The 17,244-nt window shown below is 36.1% G+C and overlaps 1 protein-coding gene across 1 annotated transcript; it reads right to left on the minus strand.

Moving 5' to 3' along the window:
- Positions 1-5,408: 5,408 nt before the first annotated feature.
- LOC137733362 (receptor-like protein 6) lies at positions 5,409-8,640 on the minus strand. Its single transcript, XM_068472512.2, has one exon. The coding sequence runs from the start codon at positions 8,509-8,511 to the stop codon at positions 5,689-5,691; it is 2,823 nt and encodes a 940-aa protein (XP_068328613.2). The 5' UTR covers positions 8,512-8,640; the 3' UTR covers positions 5,409-5,688.
- Positions 8,641-17,244: the final 8,604 nt, after the last annotated feature.

Consider the following 17,244-nt stretch of genomic DNA (forward strand, 5'->3'; position numbering starts at 1 on the left):
TCATAGTCTCTTTTCATCATAAAAGGGGTTTAAATACACCCAAAGATAGCTAGGGTTTGAAATATAAATAGGCCTAATGATATCACATATGTAATGGGCCTAATAGCTAATAACAACAATAGCTGGTCTAATTGATCTAATAGAAACCCAATAACTTAGAGTCGCATCAATCCCACCCCCTTAAGATGAGGCTTGTCCTCAAGCATCTCAAGCCGAGAAAGAAGCTTGCAGCAGTCTGGAAAGAGGCCAGCCAATTTGCCAAACGGTGTACCATACTCATATTCAGTATTAGCTTCTGTATGGACTTTAAATCACGAACCATGTTCTTCCAAAACATCTTCGGTGTGTGCACCCAAAAAACAAATATCAGTAACTCAGATCCTGCCAAAATGAAATCAGGCAGTCTTGCCAAATACTTTGAGATGGAATAAAATAGTTGAAGCACACTGATTTTGACAACACTGAACACGAGAACAATCAGCCTTGTTGCATCACCAACCACCAACTCGTGTGGTAGATAGATTGAATTAAAGATGGCAAGAAATAGGGTATGTTGTACCAATAGCACCCATTTCATAGCAAGCAGCATCTCCGATGAATGGTCAAGCAAAATACAGGTTTCTTCATCATATTCGAAAGCCTCTGCATCATGCTCTGGAAATAGGTTGGAGGCCCAAAAATAGTATGGAAAATAACTTGTCACAAAGCCATTGAATACCTCAAGATTAGTGAGTGAAGGCCAATTGTTGTTCAGCAATACACCAAAAGAATTCAAAGAGATCTCACCCCCGTTGCGAAATTCCATGGATGATTGGATGGCTTGATAATCGCTTAAGTAGAGCAGTGAATCGGCACAGAACATTCCATAATTTATCATCTCATGCTGCAAAAAGAGTGCTAGACCCTTCCAATAATCGAAACAGTTTGGCACACCACCAAATGTGTTTGTCATCTGGTACACTACAGAGCAAATGGGTCTAATCCTAGCTGTATGTGACATCTCACTCTTGAAGAACCATATTACAGGGGACTCATTACTCTGGAATATGTAGGTGAAAAAGCAAATTAGGTAATCATTTCTCTACCACTCTGTCTTGTTTGAACCCCGAACACTTCGTGAAAGTGATGGTTGTATTCCTTCCCCATAAAGAATATGGATCATGTTCACACGAACTAAAGCAGTGAAATGATTCCAACCAATTATAGTAAATCCCTTGTACACAGAAAACCAAATTGCAGAATCTAGTGCTGCTCTCATATTTCCCAAGGTAACTCTCCATATACCATGGTGATGAAAAGGATCAACTAGAACAAAATTACAGCGCAAAACTTCATTCCATAGGTGTAGTGATAAGAACACTACAGCTTCCCCAACCCATGTGGCAACATGTAAAACATTCCCATTCAACCAATTATGCATGCAATTAATATCGGTAGCAGGAAACTGATTGCTCTTCCCCAAATAGATATGATCTGATTCAAGCATATGAAAGTGTGAAACCAAACAAAGAACAAGTATAAATACTGGAGGTAGAACCTGAGTAGGAGGCAATGAGGTAGTAGGATCTGGAAAGTACCTCTCCATTAAACGAATATGAGTCGTATGAGCCATAAACAAGGCTGCCATGAGGTCGACATTGTATTTAGCATTGAAGTGGCACCATGATACATACTCATCACCATCAAAATGCTTGCCAAAATCAGTTATTATACCAATGCTGTCAATATAGAAGGCAAGAACCACATGGATTTGATTTGCATAAGCAATATAGGAAGCTACCAATGGACTCATGTACTTAGAAATAACCTCTATAACTTGCAAAAGCCTCTGTGAAGCTGATAGAAATGCCTTGTTCAGCACACCATGGTAATGCATGCCATCTAGTAAAAATCGAGCAGTAGGTTGTGTTACCCAAGTTAGCAACATGTTCTCAAATGTCTCCCAGTTGGAATGTGTTCGAATTTATAGTGAAAAGACCATCCAATGGCTCTGTACCCACTGCTAGAGAAAAAGGCATAGAAAGAAACTTCTGAAAATAACAAGAATATTTTTCCTTGACAAGTTTTGATGCTACGAAAATAGGTAACCCAAAACTTGTCAATGACACTGGCAGCACATATGCATTAGCATCATCTAAGAACTCAACAAGGGATATTTCAGAACTGAGGGTAAACCCTTGTTTGCCGGACAAATTCCTCGAACTCATCATGGTCTAACCTCATCCACTTGGAACGGAATGAGAAAACTAATGCAAAAGCTGCACAGCTTAATTTGCAAAATGCATGCCCCAGATCCCATACAAGCTGAAATTCAAGTAGAATAGTTAAAAAGAGAGAGAAAGCTAGATGTAGATCAACAGTCAAGGTATCCAAAATGCACAGCTTTGGTTGAGATGCAAAATAGCAACAAAGTAGTGGCTTAAATATAGTCAAGTACTTGGCACAAGCACTGCTAGCACAGCAAGGAATAAGCCATTGCAGGCGATAAATTTGAGACATGAAATCGAAGATGGTTTCTATATTGCCATCACTTTGTCTCTTTGACATTTCATCAAGCAGTTCTGCTGCAGTCAATTCCATCTTCACGAATTTGCCAACAAGATACAAAATAACCCACCCATATTTATCATTCAAGAATGCACTATATTTAGCATTCAAAAGCGAATGGAGTATGGCCCTTGAATTTGCTGAACTATGACTCAGATAAGGGAATACCTCAGGTTCACTGTTTTTTATATGAGTTAGTGGTTGCTTATGTAGGTGTATATTCTTCAATTTGAAGTTTTGGTGATCTCCATACCACTCCTGTTGACGATATCATACTGATCTTCCGGTTGCAAGTGGCCTGCAACTTTGGCTTCAGAGTTTTTGGGAAGAATATCCACACCAGCTGGTTCGAAATTTGGAGATAAAATTATGGCTACAGCTGAAACGGTTGAGTGTGGATTGACAGGCGGAGTTGCCATTGCTGTCAACAAGGGTGAAGACGAGAGTAACGGTGGAACGCGATGGTCTTGGAGCTTCGATGGTGGAGATGATCGAATTTGCGACGGAAGACGTGGCGGGGGTTGAAGAGAGCTCATGGACAGAGGCCTTTGTGGGTGAATAACCAAATTCTGGCGAAGGGTCAGGAGAGCACTCTGAGCGAGGAGCAATCTCTACTGATTCAAAATGCGAAGTGGTGGTCAGTGGCGCCAGGAAGGAGAACGGCGGTGGTACCGTGGTCATGATGGTTTGAATCGTGTCTAGGCAAACACCCAGAGAAGACGCGGATTCCGTAACACTCGTAACTTGCTTGCCCAGTCCGTCACGGTGAAGAACAGGTGCGAGCACTACCATTGTGAACTCTAGAACGGTGGGTGTGGACTTCGTCGTCCCCAATAAGTCCGGATCTAGAATGTTCATGGTCGAATTTGGAGGGACCCTCGCCAATCCAAGCAGCCGAAGCTCCTCCATAAGAGCTTCCCGTAAGGTAGCTTGTTGGTTATTGAGTGTTGTCATTGTCTTCCGGAATTCAGACGTGTGGAACTGGAATTCCTCCACCATGGTAGTGGAATTTGCCGATGCCCTTGGTGGAGTAGGAGCTAACAACGAAATCAAGCGATTCCGGTATCGTCGTCGGCAAAGGCTCCCAGACGGAGGCTTCCTCTTCGTCCGCACGAGGGAAACCACAGCAGGATTTCGCCCGATTTAAGTGACGGCTGCTTAGAAGTGTGGCGAATTCCTCCGACCATGCTGAAGACATTTCCTGTTGCAGGAGCTGTGTGAACTGTCGAATCGAGACCCAGGTCAAGTTCATAATATGAGACCTGATGGGGGTCATTAAATCGTAGACGGTTCTCGAAATCGAAAACCCACAAATTCTGTTCGTACGACGATGGAGAGTAAATTTGGGGATCGTGAAAATTAGGGTTTGTGGCATAGGAATGAGGGATTTGAGGGACGTCTATGAAGTCCGAATACACAACGGAAGGTGGTGCGGGGTGCGGAAGGAAAATGGGACTGGTATATGAAGGAGCTACGGGAAGCTCAGGCACATCCGAGGCTGGGTAATCTGGCGGTCGATAGTAACAACTGGAGTAAGGAAATGTGGGCTTATACTCGTATGGAATCTGGCACTGAGAAACATTGGTTTCTGGATTCCATCACACTTCTTCACGGTGCCGGAAGTGTGGGATCAACGAAGGCAAACCACAGATCCACGGTGGAAAAGGAAATCAATTGATAGGATCAAACATGTAAAAGGAAATTGCAAGAAAGTAAATGCCGGAAGTAGAAAAGGAAATAAAAGGAAATTCATATTTTCATTCATAAAAAGGGTTTCAGGAAATTATATTTTCATTCATAAAAAGGAAATTGCAAGAAAGTAAATGCCGGAAGTAGAAAAGGATATAAATGAGCCTAATGATATCACATATGTAATGAGCCTAATAGCTAATAACAATAATAACTAGGCTAATTGATCTAATAGAAATCCAATAGTTTAGAGTCGCATTAACTTTATCTGTCATTTCTGCTTTGACAGTCTTGTTTCTCTATTGTAAATATAAATTCATCACACAAAAACACAAAAAGGTTTTGTTATTTCCCATTAATTTTCTTGTTAAAATATGTCAATAATTTTGAAAAATGGTACATAAAAGTACTCTTACAAAGTTATAATATCCTTCATGTGAAAATGTTTTCTGCAAGAATAAAAAGTGTATTATCCTTGCAAGACAAGAGAAAAATTAAGTCACAATGAGCATGGAAATTATCAAGGAGAATTTATAAGATAGATATTTATATTAACGATAACATTATTATTTCATTAATGATATAACACAAGTTTTAGGGTTAACGACATTGATGTTTTCTGTTTCTGCGCTTCAAGTCCACCAGCCCTTTTGCATTTGTTGCCTATTGCACAACTGATGCATTCAGTTTACAAGTTGTTCCTACAAAAACCAATTCCCTTGTAATCCACGATTCTCATTCATTCCCTCCGATGATTGGAACAAAATGTTGTACAAATTTCGTAGCTCTGGTTTTAGAATTTTAGACAATTCTTGCTATACACATTACTCTTAAATATGTAACTGTTGTACAAGTATTCTTAGTTACTAAGGCATAGGAAAGTTTCGATTTCATTTGATTGAAGAGATTGTCTCCAATTAATCGAATGAATAAGAATCCTTCCAAATGAACATAGCTGCTTTCATTCTAATTTCAAAAAATCCAAATCCATGAAAACGTGCAGCACTCTACCATCTTTATTTACTTTACTTTCTATCTTCATTTAATTGTTAAAGAAACTCGATGGTACAAGCAAACTGATATAACTTAAAAACAATATGATATATAGGGCTGAGTCTTGAACTTGAACACAATCAACTAAAAGCTAAAAAGCACCAATACATTCTATCGTCTTTTTATAAAAGAAACCTCAACAGTACGAGGGAAAATTTATTAAATAAAAAAAAGAAGTTACACTTAGTCAGGGGGGGCATAAACCTTACCCCTCAAAATAAAGAAAGAAGAAAGAAAAGAAACCGAAATTACAAGAAAATAGGAGGGACATATACTTACATAACCTGATACAAACTTATAACTAAACATATAGAAAGAAAAGGAAAGAAACCAGAACAGAGAAAACAAACGAAATGCGTAACGGTAACAAACTGAATTTCTACTTCCCCCACTAGTACTCTAAATTTTCCTTATCATTTGCCTGATCATTCCAACAATCTTAAGAAACAAGTCGGGCCTCCTTGTGATCACAACATCTGCAAGAACTACTCCCACTACCAACCCACTTCCACATCCGGCCAAAACAATTTTCCAATCAAATTCAAATATGCCTTCTGAGCTAGAATAACCTTCGTCGACGGTTGAAGGTGGAAGTGGAGGAGGATTTCCACATTTCTTTGGCAATGGATCTCCACACAACCCTGGGTTTCCCTCGTATGAAGTGACATTCAAAGAAGTAAGCTGGGTTCCTTGTGGTATAGGGCCTGTGAGATTATTGTGAGACACATTGAAACTGGAAAGAAAATTAAGTTGCGCCAGCTGTTGGGGGATACGTCCTGAGAGCTTGTTTTTTGAAAGGTCCAACGATTCAAGCTTCATCAAGTTTCCAAGGGATGATGGGATAGAACCAGTGAGAATGTTGTGGGATAGATTCAGCGAACGAAGCTCCTTAAGATTCCCAATGAATTCTGGAATTTTCCCTTCAAATTTGTTGCATGAGATATCGAAGGATGCAAATTCTTCTCGAATCTTTGGGTAGTATCGCTCCAAACCTTTTGTTGGTATTGTGAGTTGGTAATCAACACTGTTAACAATCCAGAATCCATTGACATCATAAATTACGTCTGTGTACATATATGTTGACTTGTTTACAGTAATATCTGGAAACACAGACGGAACCGCACCAGTAAAATCATTGTAAGCCAAATCAAGAATGCGTAACTTGGGGAAATCGACATTCTTTCTAGACTTTCCAATCCCACCGTAGAATCCGTTATGGCGCATTGCCAAAAGTTTTAGCTCTAGAAGAGTCCCCAACCAAATGGGGAAAGTATCATTGAATCGATTGTTTGACAAAACAAGATACTCAAGCATTATACAATTGACCAATGACCTCGGCAACTGGCCCTGCAACTTGTTATGACTCACATCAATCATTCTCAAATTGCTTCCTTTGTTGTATGTCTGAGGAATAATTCCGTGAAAAAAGTTGTTTCCAAGAAGTAAAAGAATCAGTTGATCACTAAAGTTTCCGAGACATTGAGGAAGCATGCCACTCAGGTTATTTTTCGACAAGTCAAGATACTGAAGATTTTTCGTATTGCAAAGCAACGGTGAGATTTCTCCAGTAAAGTTGTTGTCTGCAGCTGCATATTCTCGCATGGTTGGTGGAGGTATCGGTAGTGATCCATGAAACATGTTGGACGAAAACCTTATACATAACAGTTTCACCCAAGGAAGGAAAAGTGGAGGTTGGTCTGAAATGAAGTTTTGAGAAATGTCTAAAAATAGCAAAGTTTCTATGCTTGTGTTCCACATCCATTTTGGTACTTGGCCTCGGATTTTGTTTCTGGAAAGGTCCAAACGCTCCAAACTTTTCTGATATTGTAAGAAAGATGGAAACTCTCTTATGTTGCAAAAACTCAATCCTAGAATGGTGAACTGCGGAACTGTTGAATTCACAATTCTGGATTCGGTGACAAAATCTATATTGTTCCAATTTAATTGGAGTTGGTCAAGAAATTGTAGATTTTGAAACGTATGAAACTCTACTACACCACTCAGACTATTGGAATGTAGATAAAGGATCTGAAGGTTTGTGAGATTGGAAAATGATGCAGGAATTGAACCATTCAGTTCATTAAAAGCAAAATCTAGGTACTCTAGTTTGCTAAAGTTGCCTAGCCAAGGTGGGATTGGACCAGTTAATCGACTTGTACTAATCCTAAAAGTAGCCAGTTGGGTAAGGTTTGCCAAGGAATCAGGAATTAGACCTCCAAATTTATTGGCTGAAATGTCTAGATAAGTGAGCTGCCTAAGATTCCCAAGTGAAGATGGAACCAACCCTTCCGAAAAATTGCATTGAGCCACATCCAACTTTTGCAGTGAATCAAGGTTTCCAATCGAAGAGGGTACGTTTCCGAAAAAACTGGTATATGAAACTTTCAGAAGCATGAGAGGACTACTTCGATTAAATTCAGGAAAATATCCAGTCAGATCTTGGTTGTATCTCACGGTAAGAATTTCTAGGTTTGGTAGCTGGAAAATTCTCACCGGAAATTCACCAAACAGGTGACATTCCACGAGGGCTAGGGTTTTCAAAGATGATAAGTTAGCCATTGAATGAGGAATTGCCGAAGATATGTTTACGAAACTGAGAGAAAGTACTTCGAGACTAGTTAGGTTTTGAACTAGGCTTCCAAGATCTGATGCTTCAAGTTTCAACAGGGGACGATACTCATCTTCTGACAAATTATCTACATTGCCAGATAGATCAAGGTATGTCAACTTGGATAACAGTGAAAGTTCAGAAGGGACTTGACCAGAAAAGACAGAGATAGAGAGGTCAAGATGAGTAAGGCTTGGAAAATTCCTAATGCGAGGAGGAATTTGAGAGTAATTGAAGTTATTGTCAGAGAGGTTTAACCTTTGAAGATGAACAAGGCGGAAGAGGCTGCTATTGCTGTTGATAGAGCCGTGGAGACAGCTGCTACCAAGATCTAGGCCAATCACATGACCCGTCTTCTCATCACACTCGACACCTTCCCATGAGCAGCACGTGCTGTTTTCTCCTTCAGCTGGTTTCCATGATGAAACCTTTGGATAACCATCGTCGCTAGAAGCAGATTTGTCAATAATAAAGCTGTCTTTGAATTGCAGCAGGGCGGACCTCTCCTCATTAGGGCAAGATGGATACTGAGCAATAACCACATGATGAAACAGCAACAAAACTAGTACTAGTTTTGAAACCATGCGAATGATGGAGATATCAAGTAACCCCATAACAACAATCTTTTGAATTTTTTTTTTTTGCACTCTTAGCTGTGTATGATGGAAGTGCAGAGTGATATACAACAATTTATAGACTGGCTTCGATCAGTATAAAATACTTCCGCAATATAATTTCTGAAAAGTGATAGAGACGGGTGTAGCGGGGACAAGTTGATATGATGCCTTGACTAATTGATGAGAAAACTCAAAAGTTAGAAAAATCAGCAGCACCATTCAAGAAACAAGTCGACTTGACGAGAAAAAGAAAGGGTACATATCCCATTTTACTTCTCATACATATTTTTAATTTTCTATCATTATATTGGATGAATTAAAGAAAATCATCGGACATAAATTAATAAGAGGTATGTAAGAAGTAATTTGGGATGTGTGGATAACACACTCTAAAAGAAATACAAACCAATCACAAACTTTGCCAAGATGGCTACGAAAGGCAAAAAGAGTGCATCGTACCAAACATGAAAGCAATCGCAAACGATCCTGAATAATAGGGAACTAATCTTAAGATCATGTGAAACAGAAGGATTTAAAAGAATAATATATGCGCCATATAATACTACGATTTAATGATATTCCTCTTTATTTGTAAGTGAGAGGTCTTAGGTTCGATTCTTGCCAAAGACAAATTTGAACTACATATATATATATATGAAATACAACTGTATGGATTATTAACAAACCAATGACAAACTTTACAAAGATGACTACGTAAGGCAAAAAGAGTAAGTACATCGTACCAAACTTAACTCCAGCCACGTTACATGGTGTATTTATAAAGATGCAATTCTTGACAAACATGAAACAGAATACTGGGGAACTAATCTTATGATCATGTGAAACAGTAGTATTTAAAAGAATAATATATGCAGAACATACTATTACGGTCTAATGATATTCATCTTCACTTATAAGTGAGAGATTTTAGGTTTAATTCTTGTCAAAGGCAAATTTGAACCACATTATTACTAACTTATTGTGATGATTAGTTCACTTCCATCCCTTAATGTAAATAATATTGGTTGTTAATATATACACACACACATATTTATGCAGAATGACTGAGTGGTACTCAAAAGACAGCATGTGTCATTTCCTTGAACCCACTCACAATTTATTGTTGAAAAATGTTGTTTGTTAGATTTATTCTTCCTTTTTTTTTTTTCGAATAACATTTAATTATGGGGTGTGATGTTCACATATTTTTTTTTTACTTCTTTCACATATTTTTAGTTTTCAACCATCAGATCGGATAAATTGAAGAAAATCAATAGACATAAATTAATAAATGATGTGTAAAAAGTAAAAAAAGATGTATGCATATCATATCCCTGAATTACTGTCGACATTGCTGTAGACTGGCATGCGAATGATGGAGATATCAAGTAACCCCATAGAGACGGACGTAATGGGGACAAGTGCATCGTATCTTCTACATGCGTAAAAGATGATCTTGACTAATTGATTCGTGAGTTAATTTTTAAAGTCAAAGTCTTCAACTTTTGAGATGGCGTAAAATTAGAAGCTAGACAAATGAGCAGCACCATAAAAGAAAAAAATTAATTAATTAATTTTTCCATACACACATATAGTTTATCTCATGAGTTCCTTCTGTAAGGGTTTATGCTCTTGTAAGGTTTTATCATATTTGTATGCCCAATTGCAAGACTTATCAACTTTGTATTTGGGTACTTCTAAATGTGTTGGACCTTCATGCTTGAAATCTTTATTAAAATATGTGTAATTTGTATTAGAGTACAAAATTTAAAAAAAAAAAAAAAAAAAAATTGTTAACAAGTAAAATAGGTGACCCTTTAGCTTAACCGGTTGAGTTCGAGTGACCCTTTAGCTCAACGGGACGGGTGTGAGTGACTCGTTAGCTTAACGAATCAGGTGAAACTTGACCCAAACCCAATAAATCAAACCTTTTACAAGCCTAGACTCAGACCACCAGATAGTGAAGGGAATGAAAGTTTCGGACTCTCAGCAGCAAATTAAGGCATTAGAGTCATCAGTTTCAATTCCTGTATTGGCTTGAAGTGGGGTGGATTTGAAGCCAGAAATTTTAATTCGATACCCAATTTCTTCAACTTTAGAACTTTCAAACCCCTAACATATATTAAGTCAAGAGTGCGAGTGTAACGAAATTTCTCATTAACCCAAGAGTGCAACTATTCTCATGTTGGAATTTGACGGGTGTTGCAGTATGAAAATTTTCAACTTGTACTTTGGTTTTGGTCTATGTTGCATTTTTCAAACTGCAAGTCCTTTTCTTATCAGAAAAGAAATATCTCATTAACTCAAGAGAAAGCAAGGAAGAGAGAATTCAATTAATACTTCGACTTGGAGTTGCCACTTAATACTACAGTCTAGTGGTATTCCTCTTTATTTTTAAGTGATAGGTCTTAGGTTAGATTCTCTCCAAAGGAGACGTATCAACTTTGTATTTGGGTACTTCTAAATGTGTTGGACCTTCATGCTTGAAATATTGATTAAAATATGTGTAATTTGTATTAGAATACAAAATTAAACAAAAAAAACAAAATTGTTAACGGGTGAAATAGGTGACCCCATTAGCTTAATGAATTGAGTTTGAGTGATCCGTTATCTCAACGTGGCGGGTGTGAGTGACCTGTTAGTTAAACGAATTAGGTGAAACCTAATCCAAACCCAATCAACCCAACCCATTTACAGGCCTAGGGTTAGATTCTCCCCAAAGGAGACGTATCAACTTTGTATTTGGGTACTTCTAAATGTGTTGGACCTTCATACTTGAAATATTGATTAAAATATGTGTAATTTGTATTAGAATACAAAATTAAACAAAAAAAAAAAAAATTTGTTAACGGGTGAAATAGGTGACCCCATTAGCTTAATGAATTGAGTTTGAGTGATCCGTTATCTCAACGTGGCGGGTGTGAGTGACCTGTTAGTTAAACGAATTAGGTGAAACCTAGTCCAAACTCAATCAACCCAACCCGTTTACAGGCCTAGACTTAAACCACCAGATAGTGAAGGGAATGAAAGTTTCGGACTCTTAACCGCAGATTAAGGCATTAGAGTCATCATTTTCAATTCCTGTATTGGCTTGAAATGGGGCGGATTTGAAGCCAAAAAGTTTTATTCGATACCCAATTTCTTCAACATTAGGACTTTCAAACTCCTAACATATATTAAGTCAAGAGTGCAGGTGTAACGAAATTTCTCATTAACTCAAGAGTGCAACTATTCTCATGCTGGAGTTTGGTGGGATGTTGCAGTTTGAAAAATTCAACTTGTTCTTTGGTTTTGGTCTATGTTGCATTTTTCAAACTGCAAGTCCTTTTCTCATCAGAAAAGAAATATCTCATTAACTCAAGAGAAAGCAAGGAAGAGAGAATTAATTCTTTGATTTGGAGTTGCCACTTAATAATACGATCTAGTGGTATTCCTCTTTATTTTTAAGTGAGATGTCTTAGGTTCGATTCACCTTTTTTTTCCCTTCTCATACACACTTTGTTAATTTATGTCCATTGATCTTCTTTAATTCATCCGATCCGACAACAGAAAATTAGAAAAGTGTTTGAGAAGTATGGATATCACATCCCTAGATAATATCGTTTCTTTAAAAAAAAAAAAAAAAAAAACAACTTTTACTTGGAGTTGAGGCCCCCAACCATGGGGAAACCGCCTCCAACTACATATGTCTCTAGATAGTGTAGCTAATTCTTGTTGATACAATTTGTGGAACAAAAAATAATCCCAAAAATTCAGAACGGGACATGTGGACTGAAACTCGAGAAAGACAAGATTGCCCTCATTAAATGGGCAGAGCTCTCAAGTATTCCGGCGTGTAGCTAAACATCCCTGGAAGTTCAATCAGCGAACTACGACTCAAAACTCCCCTATTTGTGGCATGGAAAAAAAAATCAAAGGCATTAAAGATAGAATTAATTATCAAATCCTATCTTTAATACAATCCTAATTGAAGATCAACCATATCAAGTAAGGAATTCTTATCACAATCAATTATGGATATTCCTATCATCATTCCAAGATATTAACAAGATATTATCTCCTAATTAATATCTTGGAAGCATCATTTCCTTGCGCATCCTACGGATGACATAACTTGGCCAATAGGAAGCCGTCATGTGTAGGGCAAATCCCTACACCATAACCGGCCACCATCTCTTATAAATACCCTCATCACCTCTAAATTTCGGTAAACTTTTGGAATGCATACAAGCCCTAAAAACTCATTCTTTTCAAAGACACTAACTTAAGCATCGGAGATCCATTTGCTAAACACCCCCCCCCCAATTCCCCACCTCGTGGGCGCGTAAGCCTTAGGTCTTTGATCAAAAGTGTTAATTGTTTTGTAGGTACAAGTTGGTCAAAACAGAAGGCAATGAATTTCTGTTACCACACAATTCTTCCACACTTAAATGAGTTTCTATACATGTGTTTAATTGAATGTGGGATTAGTAATATAATTTCATATATGGATACACGATTTAATGCATGACCATGGATTAAGTCATGCCATAGAATGAACAAATTTTTTCAAATACAGAACGGCCTTTAACATTTGCATAGCAATTAAATAATAATCGACCTCGCGATTGGCCTTAACGTACTATTGTTGATCTTGTGCAGTTGTAAATATTTAATTGTCTTTGGTTTTATCTATATTGTAGGTACTCTGAGCTCACATAAGTAAACATTTGTCCAAAAACAATTTTACTAACGGCTTGTAACATAAATAAATATGTAATTTTCTTTTTCTTATATTTGAATTCTACCACATGACAATCATAATTCTCATTCTAGTAATTGCATCCCCAGTCACCAAATTATGGCACTCCCACCCACCATTTCTCTACATATTTCACCAAGAGTGTGTAATTATGATTTTCATTCCCACTATGACCTGGGCCCTTATTTTCATCTCCATGCATCTTAAAAAATAAGCTTTTATTTCATTCCCTCTAGAAGTTCCAGGGATATGCCACCTTTCAAATTACCATCAATTTCCATAATCATAATCATCCGTAGGCATATAGTTGAATACTGTTCAAAGACTAATCTAGCACCAAAGATCTAGTTAGAAATTTCTAACCGTACACAAATTTTGGCATATAGTTGATCACTATTCAAAGACTAATCTAGCACCAAAGATCTAGTTTGAAACTCCATACCAAGTCCAATTATCGTCCTGTTCAACTTTCTAATCCCCAACTAACTGACAATATTTTCTGCAGAAATTCCTAATAGGATTTTTACCATCTGTAAAAGTAGGGATAAAAACACTTAAAAATACTTGCAAGAGTACAAGATTGTTGTAGTATAGCGGCTCAAGCAAGGTTGTTTTCCACAAAGATTGAATGAATAATTTGTGTTTAAAACCAACTCTTAATTAATTATTGAAAACAAAGTTTTGGAAAATGTTGATTTTAGAATTTAATATAATAAAAAAGAATTTTAAAATAAAACAATTAAAGAAATTAATTAGACAACAGTTTAAAGAAAATCAATTTGTAAAAACCTAGGGTTCCGCCATCCCCTTAACAAATCCTACGCAATTTTACCAACTACTTATGAATTTCCACATACATGCTTTGAAGGTTAGGTTTTCCTAATGCATATCTTGCTCGTGATGTTCAAGCGAAAACGTATATCTAACATGCAACCCGTCTGTAATGTTCAGATCAAATATAAACATGCAAGACTCATTAAGCTTTGTGAAAACCCTTTGAAATATCATGCAACTCTTAAGAGCATGATGTTCGCCTTAAGTGAACTTACAATTACTAATCACAAGAAGCCCTCTTCAATTTCAGGGTGATGTTCCAACAGAAATTGCATCAAATTACTTGTCTAAAAACCCTAATGGTAGCAAATCATTAAGACAATTAGATAGTTTAATCACGGTGATTAATAATTCAAAGCAAACATGCTTCCATTCATAAGCAAATTAATAAAATCACATATTCATGCTAAGGCTCAAGGCTCAAGGCTTCGCCCTAGCAAAAGAAATATTTACGAACAATCATAATAAAATATTATTAAGAACATGGAAAGAAAACACCTAGAAAATAAACTTGAATTGTGCTTGTGCGTTTCCTCCTCTCTTCCCTTCTAACCCTAAGAGCTAAAAAGTTTTATTTATACACTACAAAATAAAACCTAAAAAGTCTTAGAATAAAACTAGGAAACATAATAAAATAAAAAATAAAAGGTTTCCTATTTACACTAAAATTTGGACTTCTCAGGAAATCAGACTTTTGACCAACCAAATCAACTCCGATTTGGTCCCAAAAGATCTCTTTTGAAAGTTGGAGACGTCCCCCTACAAATCCTCAGAAGGAATCTTCCTCAAAATGTGCCATCTTGACCTCCAAAATACCCAAAATGTCCAAAAACGTCAATTTGGTAAAGCTACGCGCTGGGCCTTTATTTCATCGCCATGGTCAAACGGCTTGGTAGAAAAATATGAAACTTTGATACAATCATCTTGAAAGAATCATGAACATCTTCCAATTGTAATCACTCCAAAATTCATCCGTTTGGTCACTTTTTGCTCCAGAGAAAGTCTCATGTCCTACATTGAAAATATATAACAAAGTATTAAAATTCTGCCAAATAACCAATAAACTATAACTAAGAATAGGGTAAAATATATGATATAATATGGACTCAACAAATACCCCAAACTTAGCTTTTTGCTTGTCCTCAAGCAAAACAAATATAAGAACTAACAAACTTAAAAATTTTATTAATACTCAACTATGACAAAATTTTCCTCTTCAAGTTGTAATCCATAGAAAATGTTAAAAATCAAAACATCTTTCCAAAAGTTCTAACTAATCCCACCACAGAGTCTATGCCATTTAGAATCAATTAGAAAAGAATTCATGAACTTCCTTTGTTGTAAAGTGAACCAACATGGTTAAAGAGACTCGACTAAAACCCTACCTTTCGTCCTCTTTATTCTACACGTACTATATTTTTTTTTTCTCCTTTTCGAAATTTCTCTTCTTTTTTTTTTTTTATCCTTTTTGGATTTTTTTTCTAGTAATAGTAGTGGTCGTGCAATGCTAATTAGGCAGAACTGGCCCGGTTACTAAGCAAAGTCTTGGGTGGAACAGTTATTACTTTATGACACATACTAAACTTTACTTTACTTAGAACAAAAATTAAAAAATTACTTAGACAAAAAGTAAGCTTTCCAATCTCACTCCCCACAAACCATGTTGGTGTGAACGTGCAAATTTTCAAAGTATAACTCATGGATTAGTGTCTAAGTAACGATAAATAGAAAAGACTCTACTATGGGATTAACCTTCACCATGTCCATTTGTTCTAACATTTAAAATAATCTATGGATATTAACTCAAAAACAAAAAATTTTAACTAACTCAAAAATTAAAAACCTTAAAGTTTACTTTCCCACTCCAAAACTTAAATCACACATTGTCCTCAAGGTGTGGAAAAAAGAATGAAATAAAAAATAAACTAAACAACAAAATAAAAATAAACAACCACCTTAATTGACTAGAAATAGAAAAATGAAAAATAAAACTAGAAAATGAAACAAAAGACAAAGCAGAACAAACTATAAAATGATACAAAACGAAAAACAAAATAAGGGGAATGGAAGTGGACACTCTTGGGTTCGAACCTGGGACACGAGAGCATCAAAGAAAGCGCTGAAAGATAAAAACCCAAAATTTGCTGGGTGCTGGATTTGAACCCATGACTTGCTGGAACAAAATTTGCCTCTTCACACGGACCACACGTGCTAATGGAAATTCTAGCTGCTCTTATTTAAGCTAAGGGGAAACTTAATATGAGTCCAATTTTATGAGCCATTATTAGTTATAGTCCAATTTTGTTAGGTCCAATGATTCATTGTCCACATAAGCTTATTTGTATTCTCTTGCGAAATTTACCCTTAAATTGACCAATTAAGTAATTACTGTTTTTTTAAGTGTGTGATTAATGTTAATCTTATCCTTAATTATAGTATTAGGGATTTAAATCTCCTTTTTTTCTTCTCCTTCCCCAAATTGTTCATTTCTCTTTTCTTTCAATTCTCTTTTCTTGTTTCTCCCTTACAATATCTTTCTCTTCCTCCTTTTTTTTTTGCTTCATTCTCCTTTATATATATATATATATATATATATATATATATATATATATATATATATATATTTTAACTTTGAAGTTCTATCGAATTAGCATTTTCTCTAGTGTTTCCTCCCGTGTTTCCTCCCACAATATAATTTTTCTTCACGATGTTTTTTGGTTTTTATCTACCTATATCACTTGTCCTTTTTTTTTCTTTTTTTTTATTTATTTTTTTTTTTATTTTATTTATCTTTTTATATTATACTGTGCCTGCATCATGAATAATTGTATTTATCTACCTATATATATATATATATATATAAAACTTATTTTGTTGATAATCTAAGATTAATTGTATTTATCTACCTATATATCACAAATTAACTATGTTATCTACCTATACAATATGTTTTTGTTCATAGTCTATCTGTATCATAGATTATTTTGTATTATCTATCTATAAAATGGGTTTTTGTTCATAGTCTAACTCTATCATAGATTCTACCTACATCACAAATTTTTTATTTTATTTTTTATCTGCCTCTGGCAATGTTTCTTTTAATTTTTGATAAACTTATAAGATTTGTAATAATGTCTTTTTAATTAGAAAACGGG

This window comes from Pyrus communis, chromosome 7 (genome assembly GCF_041283825.1).
Source record: "Pyrus communis isolate YQ-2024b chromosome 7, ASM4128382v1, whole genome shotgun sequence".
In the NCBI taxonomy this organism is placed as follows: Eukaryota; Viridiplantae; Streptophyta; class Magnoliopsida; order Rosales; family Rosaceae; genus Pyrus; species Pyrus communis.

Excerpts from the sequence above, each read along its gene's own strand:
- LOC137733362 (XM_068472512.2), bottom strand. The coding sequence starts at position 8,511 with ATGGGGTTACTTGATATCTCCATCATTCGCATGGTTTCAAAACTAGTA.